General features: G+C 36.7%; 1 protein-coding gene and 1 long non-coding RNA gene across 2 annotated transcripts; one reads left to right on the top strand and one right to left on the bottom strand.

Moving 5' to 3' along the window:
* Positions 1 to 1135: 1135 nt before the first annotated feature.
* On the top strand, positions 1136 to 2377 carry LOC141338288 (uncharacterized). Its single transcript, XR_012355812.1, has 3 exons — positions 1136 to 1419; positions 1816 to 1872; positions 2261 to 2377. It is a non-coding gene; the product is annotated as an uncharacterized lncRNA (long non-coding RNA).
* Positions 2378 to 20764: 18387 nt separating this feature from the next.
* On the bottom strand, positions 20765 to 22273 carry LOC141337938 (SLAM family member 5-like). Its single transcript, XM_073843513.1, has 3 exons — positions 21979 to 22273; positions 21008 to 21304; positions 20765 to 20922 (listed from the first exon to the last, which is right to left on the bottom strand). Exons 1-3 carry the CDS (start codon positions 22253 to 22255, stop codon positions 20765 to 20767), a joined length of 732 nt encoding a protein of 243 aa, XP_073699614.1. The 5' UTR covers positions 22256 to 22273.
* Positions 22274 to 22661: the final 388 nt, after the last annotated feature.

The raw sequence follows: 22661 nt of genomic DNA, 5'->3' as shown, positions 1-22661 counted from the left end.
TGACAGATCTTTGTAACAGTAAACATTTACTATACTGCTAAACTTGATGTACACATATGTGGACAATAGGGACTTAGCTTTGTTGTAAATGTAAAATTGTTAGCAAAAACAAATTAAAACGTAGTTTGGAATGAATTTGTAAAAAAAAAACATCAATTTATAATACTTTACAACAGTGTAAACTGACACTAAATGTAATAAATAACATACATTTTTATTTGTTGATTTTTTTTTTTTTTTTTGCAAGAAATGTAGTTTGGGAAGAATTTGTCAATGTACAAAAGTTTACAACACTATAAATAGACATTTGCATGTGTGATAAATAACTTTACATTTATTATTATTTGTTGAAAATGTAAAAATGTTAGCAAAAAATGTAACTGTGAGAAGAATTAGTTATAAAACATCAATTTACAGTAGTTTACAACAGTATAAATTGACATTGTATGTGTGATTTACACTGATTTTTATTTGTTAAAAAAGCAAAGTAATTAACTAGTTTGGGGAGAATTTAAGTTGAAACTGTTATATATGCAACAGTAACAATAAAAAATATTGAGGCACATTTCTCAAGCTGTAAATAAAAGAGATTTGCACTTTGTTACACAATGGTGTCTTGATTGTTTTCTATAAATTCAGATTGAGTGTCCACATATGCGGACATCTTTTTTTTTTTTTTTTTTCTCAAAAAGAGCTGCATATTCAAAGATAATATCTGGTTATTATATTGGTTCCTCCTCACCCCAAATAGCTAGAAGAAATCTCAAATGTAAGCCAAACCAAAGCTTGGGATACGATCACGCTGGAATGGCCTTTCAGCAGAATAACTTTCTTGCTCACTTGAACACAGCAAGGAAAAATCTGACCCAACAGACCAACTAATCAAGCGATATCATATTTCATAATTATGTTATATATATCGCAGTCCAAGTTGAATTCTTCTGACCAGTGGTAGTCTAGTTTCACTCACACTACACATCTCACATCTCTAAAGCTTGCACATGGTCACGGTGCTTTGTTGTTGAACATTTTTGTCCCACTATACCAACTTGAATTGTAATTAACTGTTCATTTCTTCTATAGGTGTTTTCAGTGTTGGTGCAGCTAACGTGGAGGTGTCGGTGAAGGAGGGAGAGTCAGTCACTTTAAATACTACTGTTAAAACAAACCAACAAGAAACCATTAGATGGTATTTTAATAACACACGTATTGCTCAAATCAATGGAGATCCCAGTACGATCTGTACAGATGTTCAGTGTAATGATGGCACTGAGAAATACAGAGACAGACTGAAGCTGGATCATCAGACTGGATCTCTGACCATCATGAACACCAGAACCACAGACTCTGGAGAATATCATCTAGAGATCACCAAAACTGGCGAAGACATTGAAAAGATATACAATGTTACTGTTTATAGTGAGTAATTTTATAAATGTTTTAAACCAGGTTATATGTGTTTAATCACATCATTGTGGTTATTGTTTCAGTGACTTTTTTTTTCTCTTTACCTCCATCATTGAACACTGAACAGAACAGAATGATTTGAAACTAATATTTTTCAGTTTGTCATTCATTAGGTTTAACAAATGACAATTTCCCATCAATTAATGCCGATCCTATTTTTTCTTATCTGTTTAAATGCATCTATTATTAATAATTATTAGTTATCCCAGAAGTTTCAGTTTTACGTATACAAAATTTAGCGAAATGAAAGTATGTGAAGAAATTTGTCACTTGTCTTTCTTGTATTATGATCAGCAGATCTGTTATCTTGATATAGTTTTCTTCAGCAGCTGTTGGTTTGTGTTTCAGGTGTTTTAGCTGAACGAGATAAAATGAAGGGAACAACAGTGCAGGAGGCAGAATCTGGTATAGTAAATCTGATATTTTCTACTATAGTTAAAAAGAAAGAAAAAGTGATGACGTGGTATTTTAATTAAACTGTTATTACTGAAATTACTGGAGATCCCAGATACAGTATAACTGTACAGATGTAAAAACAGCAATGGGAGATTCACAGACAGACTGAAACTGTATAGTCTGACTGGATCTCTGACCATCACAAACTTTTGTCAATAGTATTGTTTTCTTTATGGCCTGTTTGAAAAAAAAAAAAAAAAACTACTAGGTGACACCATTTAGTTAAACCAGTATCACACAAACGGATGACCAAAGTAGAAAGTTGTTGAGAGATATTGTTAAATACTATCTATCGTTCACTCTCTAGTCTCTAATGACTGTCTGTCTTCTGTTCCAGATTCAGGTCTGCCTTTAGCTGCTGTAGCAGGAATATGTGTTGGTGTTTTTCTGTTGCTCGTGGCTGCAGTTGCTGCTGTGATTTACTATCGCAGGAATTGTCAAGCAGGACAAAATGGTGAGTATTACTTACAAATGAATTAACAAGATGGAAATATCAGATTCTTTGTGTGAAAATCATCTTAAAAATGTGAAAATTTGTGTTTTTAATTGTACACTGTAAATTTTTTTTTTTTTTTTTTTTTTTACCAGATTCAACTTAAAAACCTAATTTCAGCAGCTGACTTAAGTTTGACTTAAGCTACAAGTCATTTTAACTCATTACAGTCAAAATTAGTTGATAACTTGTGAGTTTAAATGACTTAAAGGGATGGTTCGGAGTAGAATTGACTTCATTGCTATGCACTCCGAAGCCCATCTAAATACCTGATCCGGAGTTTTTTTTTACCTTAGTCGAACATTTATGGAGATATTAGAGTTTTTCGAATTGCTTGTAACAGGAGTGAATGGTACATGTGATGTATCTCGTAAATTGCACCACTAAACGTGCAAGTAATCTTACCAAACTTGTACAGTAGTGTAAATAGTTTATGTACTCACAAAACGCTGCATCAGAACATTTGTAAGTCCACCATGAGTGTTTTAAAAACACGTTTTACCCGAGAACTACTAGTCTCAAAAACTACAAGTCGATGTCACTTCCCTGGTTTGAAAAAAGCACGTAAAAGTCCTCCTACTACATCTGTGTGTGTGTGTGTGTGTCAACTTGTAGGAGGACTTTTACGTGCTTTTTTCAAACCAGGGAAGTGACGTCGCCATTTGTAGTTTTTGAGACTATGAGGGATCGGCTAAAACGTGTTTTTAAAACACTCATGGTGGACTTACAAATGTTCTGATGCAGCGTTTTATGAGTACATAACCTATTTACACTACTGTACAAGTTTGGTAAGATTACTTGCACGTTTAGTGGTGCAATTTACGAGATACATCACATGTACCAATCACTCCTGTAACAAGCAATTCGAAAAACTCTAATATCTTCATAAATGTTTGACTAAGGTAAAAAAAACTTTGGATAGGGAATTTACATGGGCTTCGGAGTGCATAGCAATGAAGTCAATTCTACATCGAAACCATCCCTTTAAGTTGATTTAACTTAAGATTTTAAGGCAGCTGCTAAACTTAAGTTTTTAAGTTGAAACTGGTGAAAACTTTTTACAGTGTAGTTAATCTAAGTAATTTGTGTTTAATTCAGTTACAGGAACAGGAACCAGGACACAGCACCAAAATCAGGTAAGATGCTGTGTGCACTCATTCTGTCTCTCTGCAAAATAAATAATAAATAAATAAAAATAAAAAAGCAGTGTATTTATCAGTGGTGGCTGGTGGGTGCAACTTAGCCAAGGAAGAAGACTACTTCAACATGTTAAAAATAAGTTTAATATATTTTGCAAAATAATCACGAAATTGTATTATTTAGTCATTCGACTGGTAATCATGTTAGCACCAATAAACATAAAAAAAATAAAATCAGAACTGTTTTTAGTTTGTTTGTGTGTGCAGGTCACTGGCCAATTGGGTGTCTATTAGGTCTGTAAATTTTTAAAACACATGTGACTTGAGGCTTAGCTCTGATTGGCTTGTTTTAGATTTTCCTAGGGGCAGCAAACACAGCGCCCCAGACCCTCCCACTTTAGATCTTAGCCAATCAATTCTGTTTTTATATATTTTGGCCTCATGTGGTTGGACTATTTAAAAAAAAAAAAAAATTAAAATCTATTTCCATTTATACAATTGTTTGTTGTTAACCCTGGTGTTATTTTTGATATACTATATTGCCACCATTGATGCAGATCTTCACAGGTGAGACAGTGCAAAAATATTAGGAAAAAAAACAACAACACATGACTCTCAAAAAACTTTTTTTTTTTAAATTTATGAATCTGCATTAATCTGCTTTGTTACAGATGGATGGTGTTACATATTCACCCGTTCATCGTAATGACAATGAATCGGCATCTGCTGCTAATGAGCCATCTGATAATGGAAATGCAACTACCAGTGAGACGTCAGGTTTATAATGAGTCAAGATGTGATTGAGTTTTTAGAGCTTCATTTAAGGTGCTGTCCAAACGTTTATGCACTGATGTTTTAAACTGTATTTATACAAATACCATGCCAAGACGAGAACACAGCTTGCACAAACTGCAATAAGGGAAAGTTTTTCAGCAAGGATATGTGTACAAATATGCCAAAGACTGTTTGAAGGCAACTGTCAATCAAACAGCAAGTTTGCACTGCTTATAATGTAGGTTTCGTTACTCGTATTGTTGCAGTTACTGTGAAAGATGTTGTTAATCCTCAAATACCGAGACAGTCGCCCGCGGCTAAAAATAATGATTGTTCTTAAATGTTTGATAACTTTAGAAACGCTTATCCAATTTGAATACTTTAATGCACGCAGTCTACTTTTTCATTGTCTCGTACATTGATTCGTCAGATGCATTTTGCTCCTCTGAGCCAGACAGGAACATTTGTTGATGCTTAGTGTATATTTCTCATTTTGTAAATAATTTGTACTGTATTTTATTTTTATTTTTGCATAAGAAAATTGTTTGTGTTTAATGTTGATACTCAGATCAAGAATTTATCTGAAAAAAGTAACATTTTTACTTTGTCTCTTTTTAGACACCTTTATATTTTCAATAAATGAAAAAGACCTGTTTTCCAATGAAAAGTGCCTATAATAATATTGTAATAAATGGCTTGTGGAATGTTATATGTAGACAACATTGATTTGGAAGTGTAAAATACCTACATAAAATTTTTTTAAAGAAAAATCGTTAACACGGTAATAAAATTGTTGGAGATGAACTTTGTAAGATGGTAGATCTCCAGGAACAGGGTTGGTCATCCCTGATCTAGAGGTCTGCAGCCAGACCCTTCTCAATAACTTTGAAGTTTGACAGAAAATTATTAGTTGCTAGTTAACTAGTTGCCCTTCTTCCTAATGAGGAATTATCCATTTGTTCCAGTTTTTTTGTTCGGTGCTGGTGCAGAGAGAGTGTTACTTGTGATGGTGAAGGAGGGAGAATCTGTCACTTTAGATACTGGTGAAATAGATAGTAATGTCATGACATGGTACTTTAATGACTGCAACTGGATCATCGGACTGGATCTCTGACCATCACAAACACCAGAACCACAGACTCTGGACTTTATAGTCTACAGATCAACAGTAGGAGTACCAGAATTTGCAGAATATTGACTGGAATAACTGGTGAGTAAAATTTAATTGTTCAATTTATTCAAGTAATTAGTCAAATCAATATCCTAAAACTGATGACCAAAGTGGAAAGATATAGAGAGGCATTGGAAAATACTGGATGGATTATACACTTCCTACACTGTAAAATCCAACAGTTTACCTTACTTAGATATAATTAGTTATTTTTACTTAGTTGTTATGCTTACTAGGTATTATTAAGTTACAGCTACTTTCAAGGCAAAATAAACAATTTACTTACTGTTTTGAGTGACACTTACTTCAAATAATTAAGTAACCACAAAGGAACCAATGACATAAACACAACAGTGAGAGGCAGCACTGCGCTAATTTGTTGCTAATATGCGACATAACATCAGAAGAAGAAAAGAAAAAGGAGGCGGGGCAATTCTTAGCCTAATAGACTTTTTACTAATTTCCTTGGAAGTCATCTTTTTCTAGTTGCATTCAGTCATTTCCCAAAGTCGTCTTGAATGTTAAATTGTCAACACAACTGAAAAATTAGAGAGAGCTGACTTCATAAATTGATGTTAATTTTCCTAAAATATTTTTGTTTGATCTCACCATTATAGTGGTTAGTGATCCCTTTAGTTGGGCACTTGGAACTTCAATAATATGTTTATAATTCTCTTTCTGTTCATGCATCATGAAGTCAAAGTTATTTGGTTTCAAAGAAAGAAAAATAATAAATAAGATTGCTTTAATAAGGTGATCTTATTTAGAATTAAATCATTTGCAAGTGTGCTTTTGATATTGCTTAATAATAATCTAAAGTTTTATAATAAACACCATGTGAAGCTTTAAATGGGGTTGTTATAATCCTTTACTATTTGTGGCAATATCTTGCAATCAGCCGCATTTGAGTCAGACACAGATTTTAACATTCAGCACACTAAACGCAACAATGGTAACAATTCCATTTCATTTATTTTTATAAACTGTAACAATAACCATTTTATTTGCTCTTTTTGTTGTGCTACTGACACAAGACAAATAAAAATCAAATAAAATAAAAGCAAATAAAATCGGCAAATACAACAACAACAGTAAAACAAAGCAATTGCATAATTTATTCATGCCCCCAATGCATTCTGGGAGTCAGTCATTCTGATTAGCATAGTTGCTCTCAATGTTGCTCAGATTACAGATTCAATTAAGTTAACAAAACTTTAATGACTTAAGCTAATTTAAATCAAAGTGAGTACGGAATACTACTAAATAACTAAATAAATAAAGTTAAGTTAACATTACTTAATTGAATTAAGGCAACGAGTTTGCACAATTTAATTAAGTAAGATTAACAAATCACTTTTTACAGTGTAATAATGACAGTTTCTTTTTATCATTACAGATTCAGGTCTTGGGTCCAATGGGACAGTTTTATTTTATTTTTTTTGTAATTTTATTTCATTGTACAGTCTTTGTTTGTGTGATTTGTATTTATAACACCTATCTTTAAAACAATTTTCTTAGAGTGTTAAATTCTGAGAATTTTATTATTTTTTTCATTAATGTAAAATATTAGAAGCATCTAAAGTAAGCTCGACCAAATTCAGGCAGAGTGTTGACGTGTTTATTTTTATAATGTAAAAATGCATTTATATGTTGTACATTTTTTACACATGATGCACAGACGTACACTCACATTAAGACTTTGTGTACTTTTTCAGTATGTTTATTGTAATAAAGATGTATTGATAAATCTAGTTTCATTCATCAAATATGTATTCAACATAAAGTAACGTTACAAAAATACAGTTTTTATGTGTAGCTAAAAATCATGAACAAATTAAGTGCAATTTTTCTAACTTTGTTAAATGTCATTTTTTTGTGACAATAAAAAAAAGGGTTTACTCTAAGACAAGTCCTACTTTTACTAAGTATTTTTGTGTCCAGGATCTGGGGTCAGTTCTGAAATATTGGACATGGATCTAACAGAGTGAATGAGTCAAAAAAGTCAGTTGTGTCTCATTTGTTATTTGGCTTGGGCTGCTGTTTGAGGTCTGTTTATAGCATTTATCTGGTCAAAGGCATGTTATTGTGAAGTCTTATTGTGGACAGTAGATGGCGCTCTCTGTGCTCTTTGTGTAATGAAACTTTAACATTGTCAGTCTGCTCCTGCTGTTAGATCTTGTAATTTTGTTAAAAATTGGCCAAACTTTTGTCTCTGAACAGAGCACGGTTTTTGTTAATAATTTTTTTTTTTTTTTTTTTTTTTAAGTTACACTGTTTTGGCACTATGCAAGTAAGTGCTTACTAAGACAAACAGTGATGGACTTTGTAGTTCTATTTGTACTTTATTTGATAAAAGGTGTTATGTTTTGTGTAGGGCAGAAGTCAAACAATATTTTTTATATGAGCATGGGTTGAAAAAAATAGCCTTTAACCACAAAATATTTTCTCCAACACCAACACATATCTGGTTTGAGACAAGGTTATCTAGACAAGGTTTAAGATCATCTTTTCATGGTAAAAGAAGCACTACATGAGCATCCTCTTCAACTGCCTATAAAAAAAATTAAGCAGGTTGAGATTGTGTTTCTGTATTTTACAATAGGCATAAAATAATAACATAAGTGGCAAAAGTCTTATTATTCAAAAGTAAAAATCACATATTGAAAAGAATACTGAAATTGACAATTTTGTAAATGCATAAATAACAACAGCATTGACGGTCTCTGGCTATTCTGTCCTCCAAAGGCAAAGCGCAGTAACTACACATTTGGTCAAAATTGAGTTAAGGCTTAAAATGGGCTTTGTGACAACTGTTGTCTTGTGGCAAAGTCTCCTGGTTCAATTTTGTCATGTTTCAGAGAAACGAGTGTCAAAATTGCAGTAACAACAAAATCCAAACTAATGCCAAGGCAAACTGCAGTAAGCCATGTTACTGTAGCTTTGTTTTCCTGGCTTTGACACCGCAGATAGTGCAGTCTGCCGTCACACAATATCCAAAGACGGGTAAGGAAGATAGCAAAATATTAACTCCTAGCAAGGCAAAGACAGATTTATAATCATTTTACATTAACTAGCCAACCATTAGCAAATTAAACATTTTACCCTACCTGCACTGCTCCATTGAAGGCAGTTATGCACTCTGACAACGTAATGATTATCCGATTTATAATCGCGTTATAATTTTTTGATTTGGACATCTCTCCACGTTTCAGGCAGCTGATCCAATTGTAGTGACAGCGGTTATTCTTTCAGAAGTTAGCTGGCTCCGGTAAAGTAATATTGTTAGGCAAAGTTAGCTATGCCTCCTCAGCGAAGTGACAACCGAATGAGCGCGCCCTGCATGGTATTGAAATATTGCAAACTATGTTAGATCACATGATAAAAACAGAATTTAGATAGAATGAGTCAGCCTCAAAATGGCAACCTAATTAAAAGACAGATACAACCATTACAGAGGAAGTAGAAGTGCTGAGGGTGCTGATTAAACCCCCTAGCTCTGAGCTAAATAAAAAATGGGGGTGCCGGGGGCGCGGTGTTAAAAAATAAATTAATGTAAAATATATAACAAAAAAAGAACTAAAGATTTTTTATTAATTCGAATAATCATTAAAATTCATTGGAAAAAACACGACATAAAGCAACAATTGCCATGTGACGTCACCGCATATGTCATTGAAGAAAAAAAAATACACCAGTGAAGATGGTGTTGATGTCTTCTTTTTTTTTTACTGACTAACATTCGTTAAGTGATGTTTTTAATGGATAATTACTTATAATTTATATATATATATATATATATATATATATATATATATATATATATATATAAAAGAGTAAATATTGTTATTTTAGGGAGATTTTACACGTGTAACTGAAGAAAATATGATGTTAACCGAGACGTTATTTGTTTACTGACCAAAAGAGGGAAGCACATCATTGTTAATTCAGTGGTAAGAAAGGAATGTAATGTTATCCTAGTTAAAGTGGCCATGAAATCAAAATTAAACTTATTTGGCTTTTAGTATGAATATATTAGCCTTAAGGTTATCTATAAGCTAGTGTGCTTCAAAACAATGACAACATTCGCATTTACAAGATATGGGCATTCAAAACTCACAGTCTCGTCACTTCCGCCAATATGAATCAACGATTTTGATGATATCACCGTGCACTTCAGCTTCTTATCAAGTGTTCTGTCCAATCAAATGCTCTCTAGAGTCCGTAGTGTCCCGCCCCCTACACTATAAATAGACGCTGAATCTGTGAGTCAGTCCTCGCTGCAGCCTGTAGCACCATGAGGTAGCTGGATCATAAACAGTCACATGAGTGAAAACAGCTTGATCTGACAGCTATGATCAGTTTGTATAATATTAAACTAAACTAAAACTAAAAAAACAAACAAACAAACAAAACATTAAACATTAGATTCAATATTATTGAATCTAATGTTTAATGTTTTTTTTTTTTTTTTGTTTGTTTTTTATAGGACATGCCCTGCTGACACTGGGGTCTGCTTCAATTTGCTGATCAATGTAGATCACTGTAGAAAAATGAGTATAGCCATCAATGATGCGCGGGTTGATCCAAAATGAGCAGGTGCCCGCGGTTACGAGTCATCCCAAAATATTTTTAATGATATTCGGGTTGCGGAAATAATTAATATAATAATTGTAATAACACTAATTAATAATAATTGAAATATAGATGCCAATTAAACCTTTGTAATTTATATAGTACTAGACACAATTTTCTATAAAATACCTAGCCCTACACTTTATTGGCAGAATAATATTTACCTTTTGAATGTTGAGCGTTATTAACTGTTGAATAAATGCTGACACGGGACAAAATGCCTGATTTCCCAACACGTCGAACTGAGCAATGCCATTGTACCATTTTAATAGGCTACTTTTAAACACATATAGCTCAATAATGTCAGCTTTATGTATTTTCTGAGAGGGGTGGGATTTTTATTGGGAAAGTCGGGGGAGAGATGCACACTTCGATTAGACTGGATAAACACATGCAGTATCTTAATCGTTATGAAAATGGTATTCCTAATAAATGTCTCGAATATTTTATGTTCAATGCTTCTCTTTCTTTTTGGAATTATTAGACACATTTCTTTCAAATGCCTAGGTCTGTTTAATTTGCTTAATTATAACATTTCTAGCACTATTTTTAAAGTTTTATTCAAGCAATAATATATAAATTATCTCATGTATATGTTTGTTTAAAATCAGGGATTAAAAACGAATTCCAAGTAAAAACTATATTTTTCTTTCCATTTCCAGAGAGCGAAACGAACGAAATAAAACATTACTTAATAAATTCAAGGCACTATAATTTCCTTATTCCTTTGACGCAACTATTATAGCTATACAATGAATTGGGTCTATGTATAAAATAATATTATTTTGTCATATTCGTGATTCCTGAATTTCTATATGAAAACTTCGTTTTGAAGTGCATTCGTTATGTTTGTATTAGAAAATTTGTTAACCTAGTCTATTAAGTTGATTTAATATTCTTGATAATTTTTAGAAGAAGTTAAAAGTTAAGAAAAAAGGAATTAGCTTGTAGTCTATATATATTTAGGGCTATAGGCTAATCTTTTTCTTAACTTTTATTACACTGTAGATCGAAATAAAATAATTCTTGATCATATAAAGGAAAGACAAAATAAAACAAAATAAAACAAGAACTGTATTCAATCTGTATTTTTCTTGTAATCAAGAACATTTCTTTTGACAAAATTACCTAATTAATGCCGAATGATGTTTGACAGTGAACACATCTCCACCGCATAGCCGCATATAATCGCTGGTGTCAGTCGCAAATATTAAACATGCGGGTCAGGTGTTACGAATCTGGTCGGTGTTCTGCGGACCGCTCACCACCAGATGCCACTCTCCCTTTTCTCATACATGGATTCTTGCTTCACAACCCGAACTACAAATCCCAGTATCCATTGCACTAATTGCGTCAGCACCTGTGACCAATCAGACTCTCTATAAAAGCCACAGACTTCCCTTCCTAGAGTACGGACTGTTATTAGTATCATTGTTATTTCCTAGCTTCCTAGTTTCCCTGTGTTTCAATCCCTCGCCTGGTTTTCTCGTTTCTGCTGTCTCGCCGCCTGCCTTTCTGGACTCTCGCTCGTTGTAAGGATTACTCTTCTGTTTCACGTCAAGGATTATGTTTGCCGCTGCTCGACTCACGCCAGCTTCAAGGACTACTCTTGTGCCTCGCTCCTACATACCTGTTTGTGACTGTTATGACCCTGCTCGTTGGACTATGTTTCAGCCTTGTACCCTGAATAAAAGCTTGCAGATGGATCCGCTCGCCTCTTGCCTCTCACTCCCCGTTACAGAACAGTCCGTCACAACAGGATCCAGCAGCTTCACCACCAGACATTCTTATGATATGGACACCGACAGGACTCTTTCCCGAATTAAACAGGGACCCTGCACACTTGAACAATACATCCGTGAGTTTTTGGCCATCTCAAATTATTCTATTCTCCCAGACTGCTCAATCATTGAAATCTTCTGTGATGGCGTGAACCAACCCCTCCGTTCACAACTCAGACGCGAGGGTCCGCGCTCATCTCTGTCTGCCTTTCTGAACTTTGCCCTTTTGTGTGTGGGTTCGCCGTGTACCGTGGGGGTCGCGGAGAGGGAACGCGACAACGCGGTAATGGCGACCTCGCATCCCACACGCAAACTAGCTGTCTTGCCAGATCATGACGCCACAAACTTTTTTGCCGCCTGGATCGCTCGTGAAATGGCGGCCGTGTCGGAGCGTGCCCAAGTTTTGGTGGCGTCAGCTGAGCCCACGCATACGATGGAGGCCGCGCCGATGTGCGCTCGCAAGATGCCGGCTAAAGCGGAGCTTCACCACATCACAGCTGCCATTCCTGAGTCCAGTCCAGTTATAGCTGTGTTTCCCGAGTCCAGTCCAGTTAAAGCTGTGTTTCCCGAGTCCAGTCCAGTTAAAGCTGTGTTTCCCGAGTCCAGTCCAGTTAAAGCTGTGTTTCCCGAGTCCAGTCCAGTTATAGCTGTGTTTCCCGAGTCCAGTCTAGTTAAAGCTGTGTTTCCCGAATCCAGTCCAGTTAAAGCTGTGTTTCCCGAGTCCAGTCCAGTTAAAGCCGTGTTTCCCGAGTCCAGTCCAGTTAAGGCCGTGTTTCCCGAGTCCAGTCCAGTTAAGGCCGTGTTTCCCGAGTCCAGTCCAGTTAAAGCCGTGTTTCCCGAGTCCAGTCCAGCTAAAGCCGTGTTTCCCGAGTCCAGTCCAGCTAAAGCCGTGTTTCCCGAGTCCAGTCCAGCTAAAGCTGTGTTTCCTGAGTCCAGTCCAGCTAAAGCTGTGTTTCCTGAGTCCAGTCCAGCTAAAGCTGTGTTTCCTGAGTCCAGTCCAGCTAAAGCTGTGTTTCCTGAGTCCAGTCCAGCTAAAGCTGTGTTTCCTGAGTCCAGTCCAGCTAAAGCTGTGTTTCCTGAGTCCAGTCCAGTTGCAGCTGTGTTTCCTGTGTCAAGTCAGGTCAGAACTGTCGCTCCTGTCCCAAGTCAAGCTACAGCCGTCTTTCCCGAGCCAAGTACTGGCAAGATGGCCGTCATCCTTAAACCGGTTCACAAGATGGCGGTTCTCTCACAGCCAGCTCACCTGATGACCCACGTACGAGACTTACCTCTAATGACTGTACGGACAGCTAGGATTGTACTTCATCACTTCCCAGCAGCTACTCTTGAGTCAAGTCACACTACAGCTGTTGTTCTTGAGTCAAGTCACGCTACAGCTGTTGTTCCTGAATCAAGTCACACTACAGCTGTTGTTCCTGAATCAAGTCACGCAACTGCTGTTGTTTCTGAGTCAAGTCACGCTACTGCTGTCGTTCCTGAGTCTAGTCACATTACAGCTGTCGATCCTGAGTCAAGTCACATTACAGCTGTCGTTCCTGAGTCAAGTCACATTACAGCTGTCGTTCCTGAGTCAAGTCACGCTACTGCTGTCGTTCCTGAGTCAAGTCACATTGCAGCTGTCGTTCCTGAGTATAGTCACATTACAGCTGTCGTTCCTGAGTCTAGTCACATTACAGCTGTCGTTCCTGAGTCAAGTCACGCTACTGCTGTCGTTCCTGAGTCAGGTCACATTACAGCTGTCATTCCTGAGTCAAGCAAGTTCGCTGCTGCTGCTTTAGAGTCAAGTCAAGCCTCCAAGTCACGCAACGTCAGGGCTGTCGTTTCTGAGTCGAGTAAGGTTACGCCTGGTCTCAAGCCTGCTCTAGAGGGCCCGTCTGGTCTCAGGTCTGCTCCAGAGCTCCCGTCAGACGGGGAAGCCGAGCCAATGCCTCTTGAGGTGTCAGCTTTGGATGTAGATCCTCCTTGGGAGGTGGCGTCCGCCTACAGACTCTTTGCTTCTTCCCTTACTCTGTCTGCCTTCTCTGTCACTACTTTCTCCAGGTCCCAGACCACAACGCGGTTTCCTGCTCCGCCTCAGCTCCCGCCTGGTCGCAAGCCGGCCCCAGAACTCCCCTGGGTCGGAGAGGCTGCACCTATGCCTCCTGAAGTTGCAGCCATGGCTGTGGATCCTCCCTGGGAGGCGGCATTCATCTACAGACTCTCTGCTTCTCCCCTTACTCTGTTTGCCTTCGCTGTCCCTACTTTCCCTAGGTCCAAAACCATGACGCGGACTCCTGCTCCTCCCCAGAGGACCGCTCCACCTCCAGTTCTGCCCTGGAGGAATCTTGCTCCTCCCTGGAGAGCTTCTGAGCCTCCTGTCCCGCTCTGGAGGACTCCTGCGCCTCCTGTTCCGCCCCGGAGGGCTCCTGCGCCTCCTGTTCCGCCCCGGAGGGCTCCTGCGCCTCCTGTTCCGCCCCGGAGGGCTCCTGCGCCTCCTGTTCCACCCTGGAGGACTCCTGCGCCTCCTGTTCCACCCCGGAGGGCTCCTGCGCCTCCTGTTCCGCCTTGGAGAACTCCTGCGCCTCCTGTTCCGCCCTGGAGGGCTCCTGCGCCTTCTGCTTCACCCAAGAGGGATTCCGCTCAGCCTTGGAGGGCTTCTGCACCCCCTGTTCCGCCTCCGGCCTTGCCCTGGAAGGCTTCTGACTTGCCGCATTTGCCTCAGTCTCCAGGCCTTCCCACCGCTCCCCAGGACTGTATTTCCATTGGAGCGTCTGGAAGCCGCTCTTTGGAGGGGGGCTATGTTACAAATCTGGTCGGTGTTCTGCGGACCGCTCACCACCAGATGCCACTCTCCCTTTTCTCATACATGGATTCTTGCTTCACAACCCAAACTACAAATCCCAGTATCCATTGCACTAATTGCGTCAGCACCTGTGACCAATCAGACTCTCTATAAAAGCCACAGACTTCCCTTCCTAGAGTACGGACTGTTATTAGTATCATTGTTATTTCCTAGCTTCCTAGTTTCCCTGTGTTTCAATCCCTCGCCTGGTTTTCTCGTTTCTGGTGTCTCGCCGCCTGCCTTTCTGGACTCTCGCTCGTTGTAAGGATTACTCTTCTGTTTCACGTCAAGGATTATGTTTGCCGCTGCTCGACTCACGCCAGCTTCAAGGACTACTCTTGTGCCTCGCTCCTACATACCTGTTTGTGACTGTTATGACCCTGCTCGTTGGACTATGTTTCAGCCTTGTACCCTGAATAAAAGCTTGCAGATGGATCCGCTCGCCTCTTGCCTCTCACTCCCCGTTACATCAGGAAGTGGGTCGGGTACAATATTCTCTTTTCTGTTTTTTGCGGTCCAAGTTGCGGGCGGGTTAGTTGAAAACGTCGGTTGGGTTCGGGTTGTTTATACATTGACCTGCGCATCACTGATAGCCATTAAAGAAGGAACTCTTACCAGTCAAAATATCATTAAGTAGCCTACACTCTTTTTTTTTTTTTTTTTTTTTTTGACATCTGACAAGATTTTTTTTTTTTTTATTTATTTTTATTGGTGCTGTTATTATTTTTCCATTTTCCCTTGAATGTGTACTGGTATTTCAAGTATTTTACATACCTTATTGTATTGTAACTTTAGGACTAAAATGACATAGAGACATATTTTTAAAATGAAACATAAAATGACATATTTTTGCTTCCACTTAGCAATAAATATGACCTGAATAAAATGGCTTCATTTTAATATGTTGTATATACACTCACTGAAAATAATACTTGACAAAGATATTATGCTTTTAATCCATTAAATTTGTTAAAACGCACTAAAGTTATGCAATTTAAAACTTTAAAATTGTAACATTTTGCATGTGTGTAGAGAGCATCACATCACAATTTAAGCATCACATTTGTGTAAATTATTATTTATCAATTATTACTTATTAATATTCACCTCTACTAATACACAGGTTAGAATATCATCACAATACAATATTGTCCCTTTAAACCAGCGCATGCGTATTAAATTCAGAGTGTCTATGAAATCGGCAAAACAAACCACCTCGCACACGCCTAACAACGTCCAGTATCAAAAAAAGATACAATTAACGAATATTTTATCATTATCCTACTATTACTACTTGCAAAATGTAATATTTACCGCTGCAAATTCACTCAACAAAATCCTTTATTTATAATTTTTTTTAAAAAGAGGTTCAACAGTATATCCAAATTATTTAATTATCCAAAAATCTTAAACTTTCAATTTGTTTCATCGTTTTAATATATATTGTTAAAGGTTTCGTTTTGTATTTATTTTATTATTTTTTTAAATTGTATTATATACACGTATAATGCTGACATTTTTGTACTTTGTACCTTGGCAGCAAAAAAAAAAAAAAATAAAAATAAAATAAAAAAAAATGTCCAGTAAGTATTGGACCTGATCCATCTACGTCATCGCGCTGCAGCATGCAGCGAGGACCGACTTGGAATCTGTGGCTAAGATCAGTCGCTTGTTCACAGTGTAAGGTGCGTTCCGATCGACAGGGTCCCTACGCAGTGTTCACTGCTCCCTACTCCCTTAGCACGGTGTATCCGTTGAAGTGGACTTTGCTGACAATAATCGCTCATTTGGAATGCCCTGGAACGTCATCAAAGCAAATCAATGGCAGGGTCACGCAGATTATGATTTAACATAAATAAATATTGTAATTTATTTTACTTTCAAATTTAAATACATATACATATAAACGTATGTATCTAAAAAAATATAGTCCACATGTATGTTTAGACAGATTAACAGATTGTAGTGGTCTTATCTCACGCACTTTTTTTCCCCACACACAGCCTATATTTAACTATCCTGTGGTAACATTAAATTAAACAAGACAGAGCTTCACCTCGCCAGTTTTACTTTCATTCATAAAATACAATGCAAATGTAAGAATCGCCATAACCATTCATAAACACTCTAATTTGCATAGTAATAACATTTATTGCAACCGCTCCATTGCAGAGCCTTTAAAAAACTTCAACGGCTCTGCTCCATCACTACTTCTAACTGGTGACGCGGTGCGCAATGACAGTTGGGTAGTTTTCCTCGTCCACTTCCTGTGAAGTGAAGTACCGATGTTCCCTATTCCCTATGCCGTTCGCAGTGCCCTTCGAACTGAGCATGTTCGCTCCCTTCGGTTTGGAATCTCACTTAAGATGGCGGTATACCCTGTGAAGTCCACTTTGCAGTCCACTTACGGTCGAATGGAACGCACCTTAAGTGTTATCTGTTTGGTGAATGGCACGTAGTGCGCAATGTAGGCGATAGAGAAAATTCAGACAGTGTAAATGTGCTTTCCATTGATGAGGTCGGTTTCATGTTATGTCACGCGAACCGCGGCAGCATAGTCTGCTCCAGACTTGGCTCCGGTCCAAAGACGAGATAGCACGGAGCAGATCATGCGCAGACCGCGGTCGGCATGTATTAAACTACACAGCCTCAGCATGATTATGATCAGTATTTTGTTTTAGCAAGTGTTTCATATTGAATCTATGGGGTAATTTATTTCATTGTGGCTGTCATAATCTTACAAATAAGGCTTTACCGAGCTCAACAGCTGAGCTGGCCAGAGCAGATATTAATGTAATGCTATTGGCTATTCAAAAGAAGTGGGCGGGGCTGGGCGATATGTTTTTGTTTCAGTTAAAATTACATCACCACATAGAATAACGCTGTGTTTCAAGGCACTTCAGTGGACCTTTAAAGTCAAATAAATGTTTTTCGTTTTTAATGTCTGTAAAATTAAAATACACATTTTTAAAATCGAATATTTTGTTGAAGTCATGTTAGTGCTTTAATAAACAACATTTGGGTTATTATATAGTATGGAACTTCATCTTACATTAACAAAATGTAACATAGTATAGGATAATTTAGTCTCATTTAATGCTCATTTGATGGTTAAATGTGCTCTGATTTTCTGTAATGATTAATCAATAGTTTAAAACAAGACATGGTGTGTAGTAGTGATTATTGAGATTCACATCCGTCCTCCTTCCATGCCGCGTACTCTGGGAACTTACAGAAGCGGTAATGTATGAAGAGGTTAGGAGAACATTCTGGGAACCTTCAGAGAACTTTCAGGAAACCTTCTAGGAACTTAAATAGAACGTTCCCTATTGATTAGCCAGGAAAGTTTTCTTAACGTAAATGGAACATTCGCTTTAGGTTAGGGGAACGTTCTGGGAACGTTCTCAGAACGTTGCAGGAATGTTACCAGAATGTTCCCCTAACCTAAAGGGAACGTTCTATTTAATTTAAGAAAACTTTCCTGGCTAACCAATAGGGAATGTTCTTGGGAACGTTCCGGGAACCAACAACTAACGTTCCCAAAACGTTCTGGGAACCAAAAAATGTTAGTTGGGCAACGAGCATGTCTACAGCTATTACAAAGAAACCGAGAAACACCTCGGCCCATGAGGCACTGACCTTGATCTTTTACGTTATCATTTGGTGGATCAAAAGAATGCTTAAGGTTGATTCAACATAAAACTTGAAAAAAATAAAAATAAAAATAATAATGAATGAACTGTAATATCGCGTTGCAACATAAAAACAAAAAGTCTTTGTATGTTTCCCTTTGTGGCTTGTGATTATTATTATTAATGATTAAACTGAAGTTTTTTTAATAAAATTTGTAGCGAAAATAAAATGGATTTTCACTTTGGGAAGGAGACGCCATTTAGGGACATTCCAAACGAAAGTTAGCAACTTAATCCCTTCACTAAGGGCCTTTCTAGAAGTCCGTTAACGAAGGGAACATTCCATGGTCTCTTGCGATGCTTTTTAAAGTAAAGTTGGGGTTGATATCGACTTCACAATACATAAAATTTGTATTTATTTTTATGTAATACAAAATATTTTTCATCAGCTATAGAAATATTATTTAAGATGGTAGTGTAAGCAAGTTTAAGCATGTTTAGTTTAAAAAAAAAGTTTAATAGTAAATAAAATAAAATAATAATGAGAAGAAATATTTATTTACAACAACTGATGGAGTGCTGAATGCTGCACGCACATGCAGCGTTGTCAAGGTAATATTTTGTCAGTCATTCCCTTAGCCAAGGGAGTTCCAAGTGCTTAAAAGAGACAGAGATCCCTTACTCCCTTAAAATAACTCACTTGAAAGGGCTCTGGCCTTCGAAGGGTGTAGGGCATAGGGATGCTCACTTCCGTTTTGGAATTCGCCCTAAGTCTAGCTTATACTTGCGTTGTAACCCAAATAAAAAGGTTTCCCTTGTTTAAAACGAATGCTTAATTTGTGATTCATCGTTATTTTATTTTTTTTAATGAAAACGCATCAACAACAAAGACCAGCTCAGTTGTTTAAAAAAAAAAAAAGTTAAATGTTTATTAGCAGCAGTTCTTTCACTCCTGGATAATCAAATTGCGTATTGCACACTTATAACTTTGCTCTTGGCAAACTCGACCCCCCCCCCCCCCCCCCTCCACTTTTTTTTTCCTCAGTCTCCCCTGCTCAAAGGAAGTTCCTGCGGCTATGGGTACAACTGCTTTCATGATGATGGATTTTATTGCATAATTTACCATAACTGGGTTCAGTTTAATTTGTGTACTATCATATTCAAGAATAACGATCTGCATTTCAGTTGTCAGAGTGCATTTTGCCAATCAGTTTTTTGGATTTCACAGATAGCTAAGAATACATTAGAATACTCTATTTTAATTATAGCTTTAAGGATGTAGATAGCATAAATAGAACATGTACATGTTTGAGAATAGCCTACACACATTAGGCTACTTGTTTATTGTTCTTTTGTTTAAATTGTGTGAATTATTAACTATTGTTTTAAAGCAACCTTGGCCTGTAATTAATTACTTTTTAAATAAAATGAGCAAAACACTCTGTTGTAAAAGGAGCTGATTGCTCTTAATATTAAGGCTTACTACTGAGCAACTGTAACATTCACAGCATGCAAACATCGATAAAACTATTACAGTTATTAAAAACAATCAACATGTAATAAGAAACACAACAAGAAAGTTGGATGAACACGTTTAATTTGTAGATACTGCACTTTGCTTTTGCAATAGTGTTTTAGCTTTTCAGGTCATCCAAAGGCAGAGTGCAGTATCTGCATTTTGGTGGTCAAAGGTCACATTAGTTGTCATGTTTTTTATTTATAAGAAGGCATTACATGAATGCATTACCACTAATCTACCCACAACATGTTTGACTGGCTGGTGTAAAAACTTTAAAGGCATTTTTCTCAGTTTCAGTATTGGCGTATTTACTGCACTTAGCTTTTGCAGGGCAGAATTGTAGACATAGTGTCAAAACAGACCCAGGAAATGAACTAGAGATTTTAATTGACATGTCAATCTGTTTCTTTCTTTAAGTACTACAGTATAGTTTATAATGATCTTAATTAGTTTTTTTTTTGGATACAATATTTCTGACTCAGATGAAATGATACAGAGACACACAACATAAATTAGGAATGGATTATCTTACTGATTTATGTTTCTTTTGTAGAGCGCTGGATCATGTGACATAACAACGAAAGTCATCTCATCTTCACAAATCGGAACTGTTCGAACAACAGTAAAATATTAAAACAACAATCTCAGTCTTAATTAGATTAGGGCTGTCAAAGTTAAAGCATTAATGCATAAAATGATGTAGGTTTAAACACATTACCAATTGTAACTTTTGTCAAATTCTATTTGGTAATGTACTTTTTTCCCCCCAATAACTATAAATATTATTTTGTGTTTTGTGTATTTTAAAGTGATAAATGCTTAATTGATTCAAATATTTAGAGTTTATTTTTAAATTATACTTTTTTTGTTCCATTGATTCTAAGATTTTAAAAGGAGATGGTAACACTTGCCTTCTTGTTCAGTTTTTCTGTGTTTCCAGCAAAGACAGCTCATCATGACTACAGCTACAATCAACAGAGATCCAACAGAAGCAACATAGATCGGCACTATCAGAGAGACTGAACTTTCTGGAGAACCTGACGGACAGTGTGCTGTGGTGATGAAGAGAGATATTAATGTAAGTAAATGTAAACATTAAAGCTAATATCAGTGGTAACATACCTGTACATGTGTGACAGAGTTTGCTGATGTCCAGATGTTGAGTCTGGTTGCTGATGGGATTGTTGAGCACACAGCTGTAGGTGTTTTTATCCTGATATTCCACCTCCAGAGGTAGAGACAGACTGATGCTGAGATCAGACGCACTGATGCTGGACAATAAACTGTTTCCTTTGTACCAGGAGAGAGTCACACGACTCACATTCACCACCGAACACACCAGTGAACAATTCTGCTTTGATGAAGATGATGATGAACATTGTGAAGAGTTACTGCTGATTACAGGAACAGGCAGATGAGCTGAAAACATGAGAGAATGAGCAGACATGTGGATAAATCTACAGAGTGATCTTATTTTCAGCATTGTATGTTGATGGTCAGTGAGTGTTTCGGTCATCTGAAACTATAAAATTATCTCTCTCTTTTTTTTTTTTACAGTTTTATTACATTTTAATAGGTAAATATTAAAATGCATTTATTAAATATATTTTAATAAATATTTGATATATTGAAATATATATTAAACAAATAAAAATTAAAAATAAAAAAAGGTTAAAGTGAGGTACTAGAAGTGAATAGGGCCCATTCATGATCATTAAAATACTCAGCCTAGTTTAAGATCAGCTTAGTTTAATCCAGTACAAGGTCTTAAGATAAATTAAGATATTTACACAGCTTTTATTAAGATGCCTTTAAAAAAAATGAATGTTACAGGTGTGCATCTTGAGACATAGCAATGCCACTGACATATTTTAAGATCTGTCAGAGCAAGATATTTTTTATTGAGACATCTCAAACATGCATTTTAGTTTGGGGCTAGACTTAAACCTTGTCTGTGAAACCAGGGGAATGTTTCAATAATAAAGCCATAAGATAAAAACACTTACCATAACATTTGTTTATTTATTTGTTTGTTTGTTCATTCATTCCACATATGCTGTCGAGAATAAAAACTGCAAACGATCTGTACTCACCATAGACAGAAACACGAAATGCTTTTGTTGACCGTTTCTCTCCACTAATCTTTACTTCATAAAGTCCAGCATGTTGAGTTGTGATGCTTGTGATGGTCAGAGATCCAGTTTGATGATCCAGCTTCAGTCTTTCTCTGAATCTCCCATCAGGGAAGGTTTGGTTCTTTCTGTTGATTTGCGCTATGAGAGACTTTTCAGCTCCGAATTTCCACAGTACATCTTCACCTTTATGTATTTCATTAACATCAGTGTTTAGAGTGACAGAATCTCCCTCCATCACTGACACTGACTCGCCAAACACACCTACAATATATATATATATATATATATATATAAATATATATAAAATGTTTTAAAATAATTTACAAAATTAAAAAAAATATCAGCCTGAAACTTAATTCTGCCATATTCAGCCTTTTTATTCATTAGACAAAACACGCTTGCTAAATGTCACGTTTGGTTTCCACACATTTTGTTAATTGTTCCTGAATAGCTTTTTTTTTTCTTATAACTTATGTATCTGTGGTGGATTTGTAATTTCACCAGTAATGTAAAATATTAAGATATCTATCTATCTATCTATCTATCTATCTATCTATCTATCTATCTATCTATACACACACACACGCACACACAGATATATATATAATACAGTGAGTTCAATAAGTATTTGATCACCCTGT

This window comes from Garra rufa, chromosome 7, assembly GCF_049309525.1.
Source record: "Garra rufa chromosome 7, GarRuf1.0, whole genome shotgun sequence".
NCBI lineage: Eukaryota > Metazoa > Chordata > Actinopteri > Cypriniformes > Cyprinidae > Garra > Garra rufa.
Note: the sequence above shows the minus strand (reverse complement) of the source record. Positions and strands in the feature narration are given on the sequence as shown.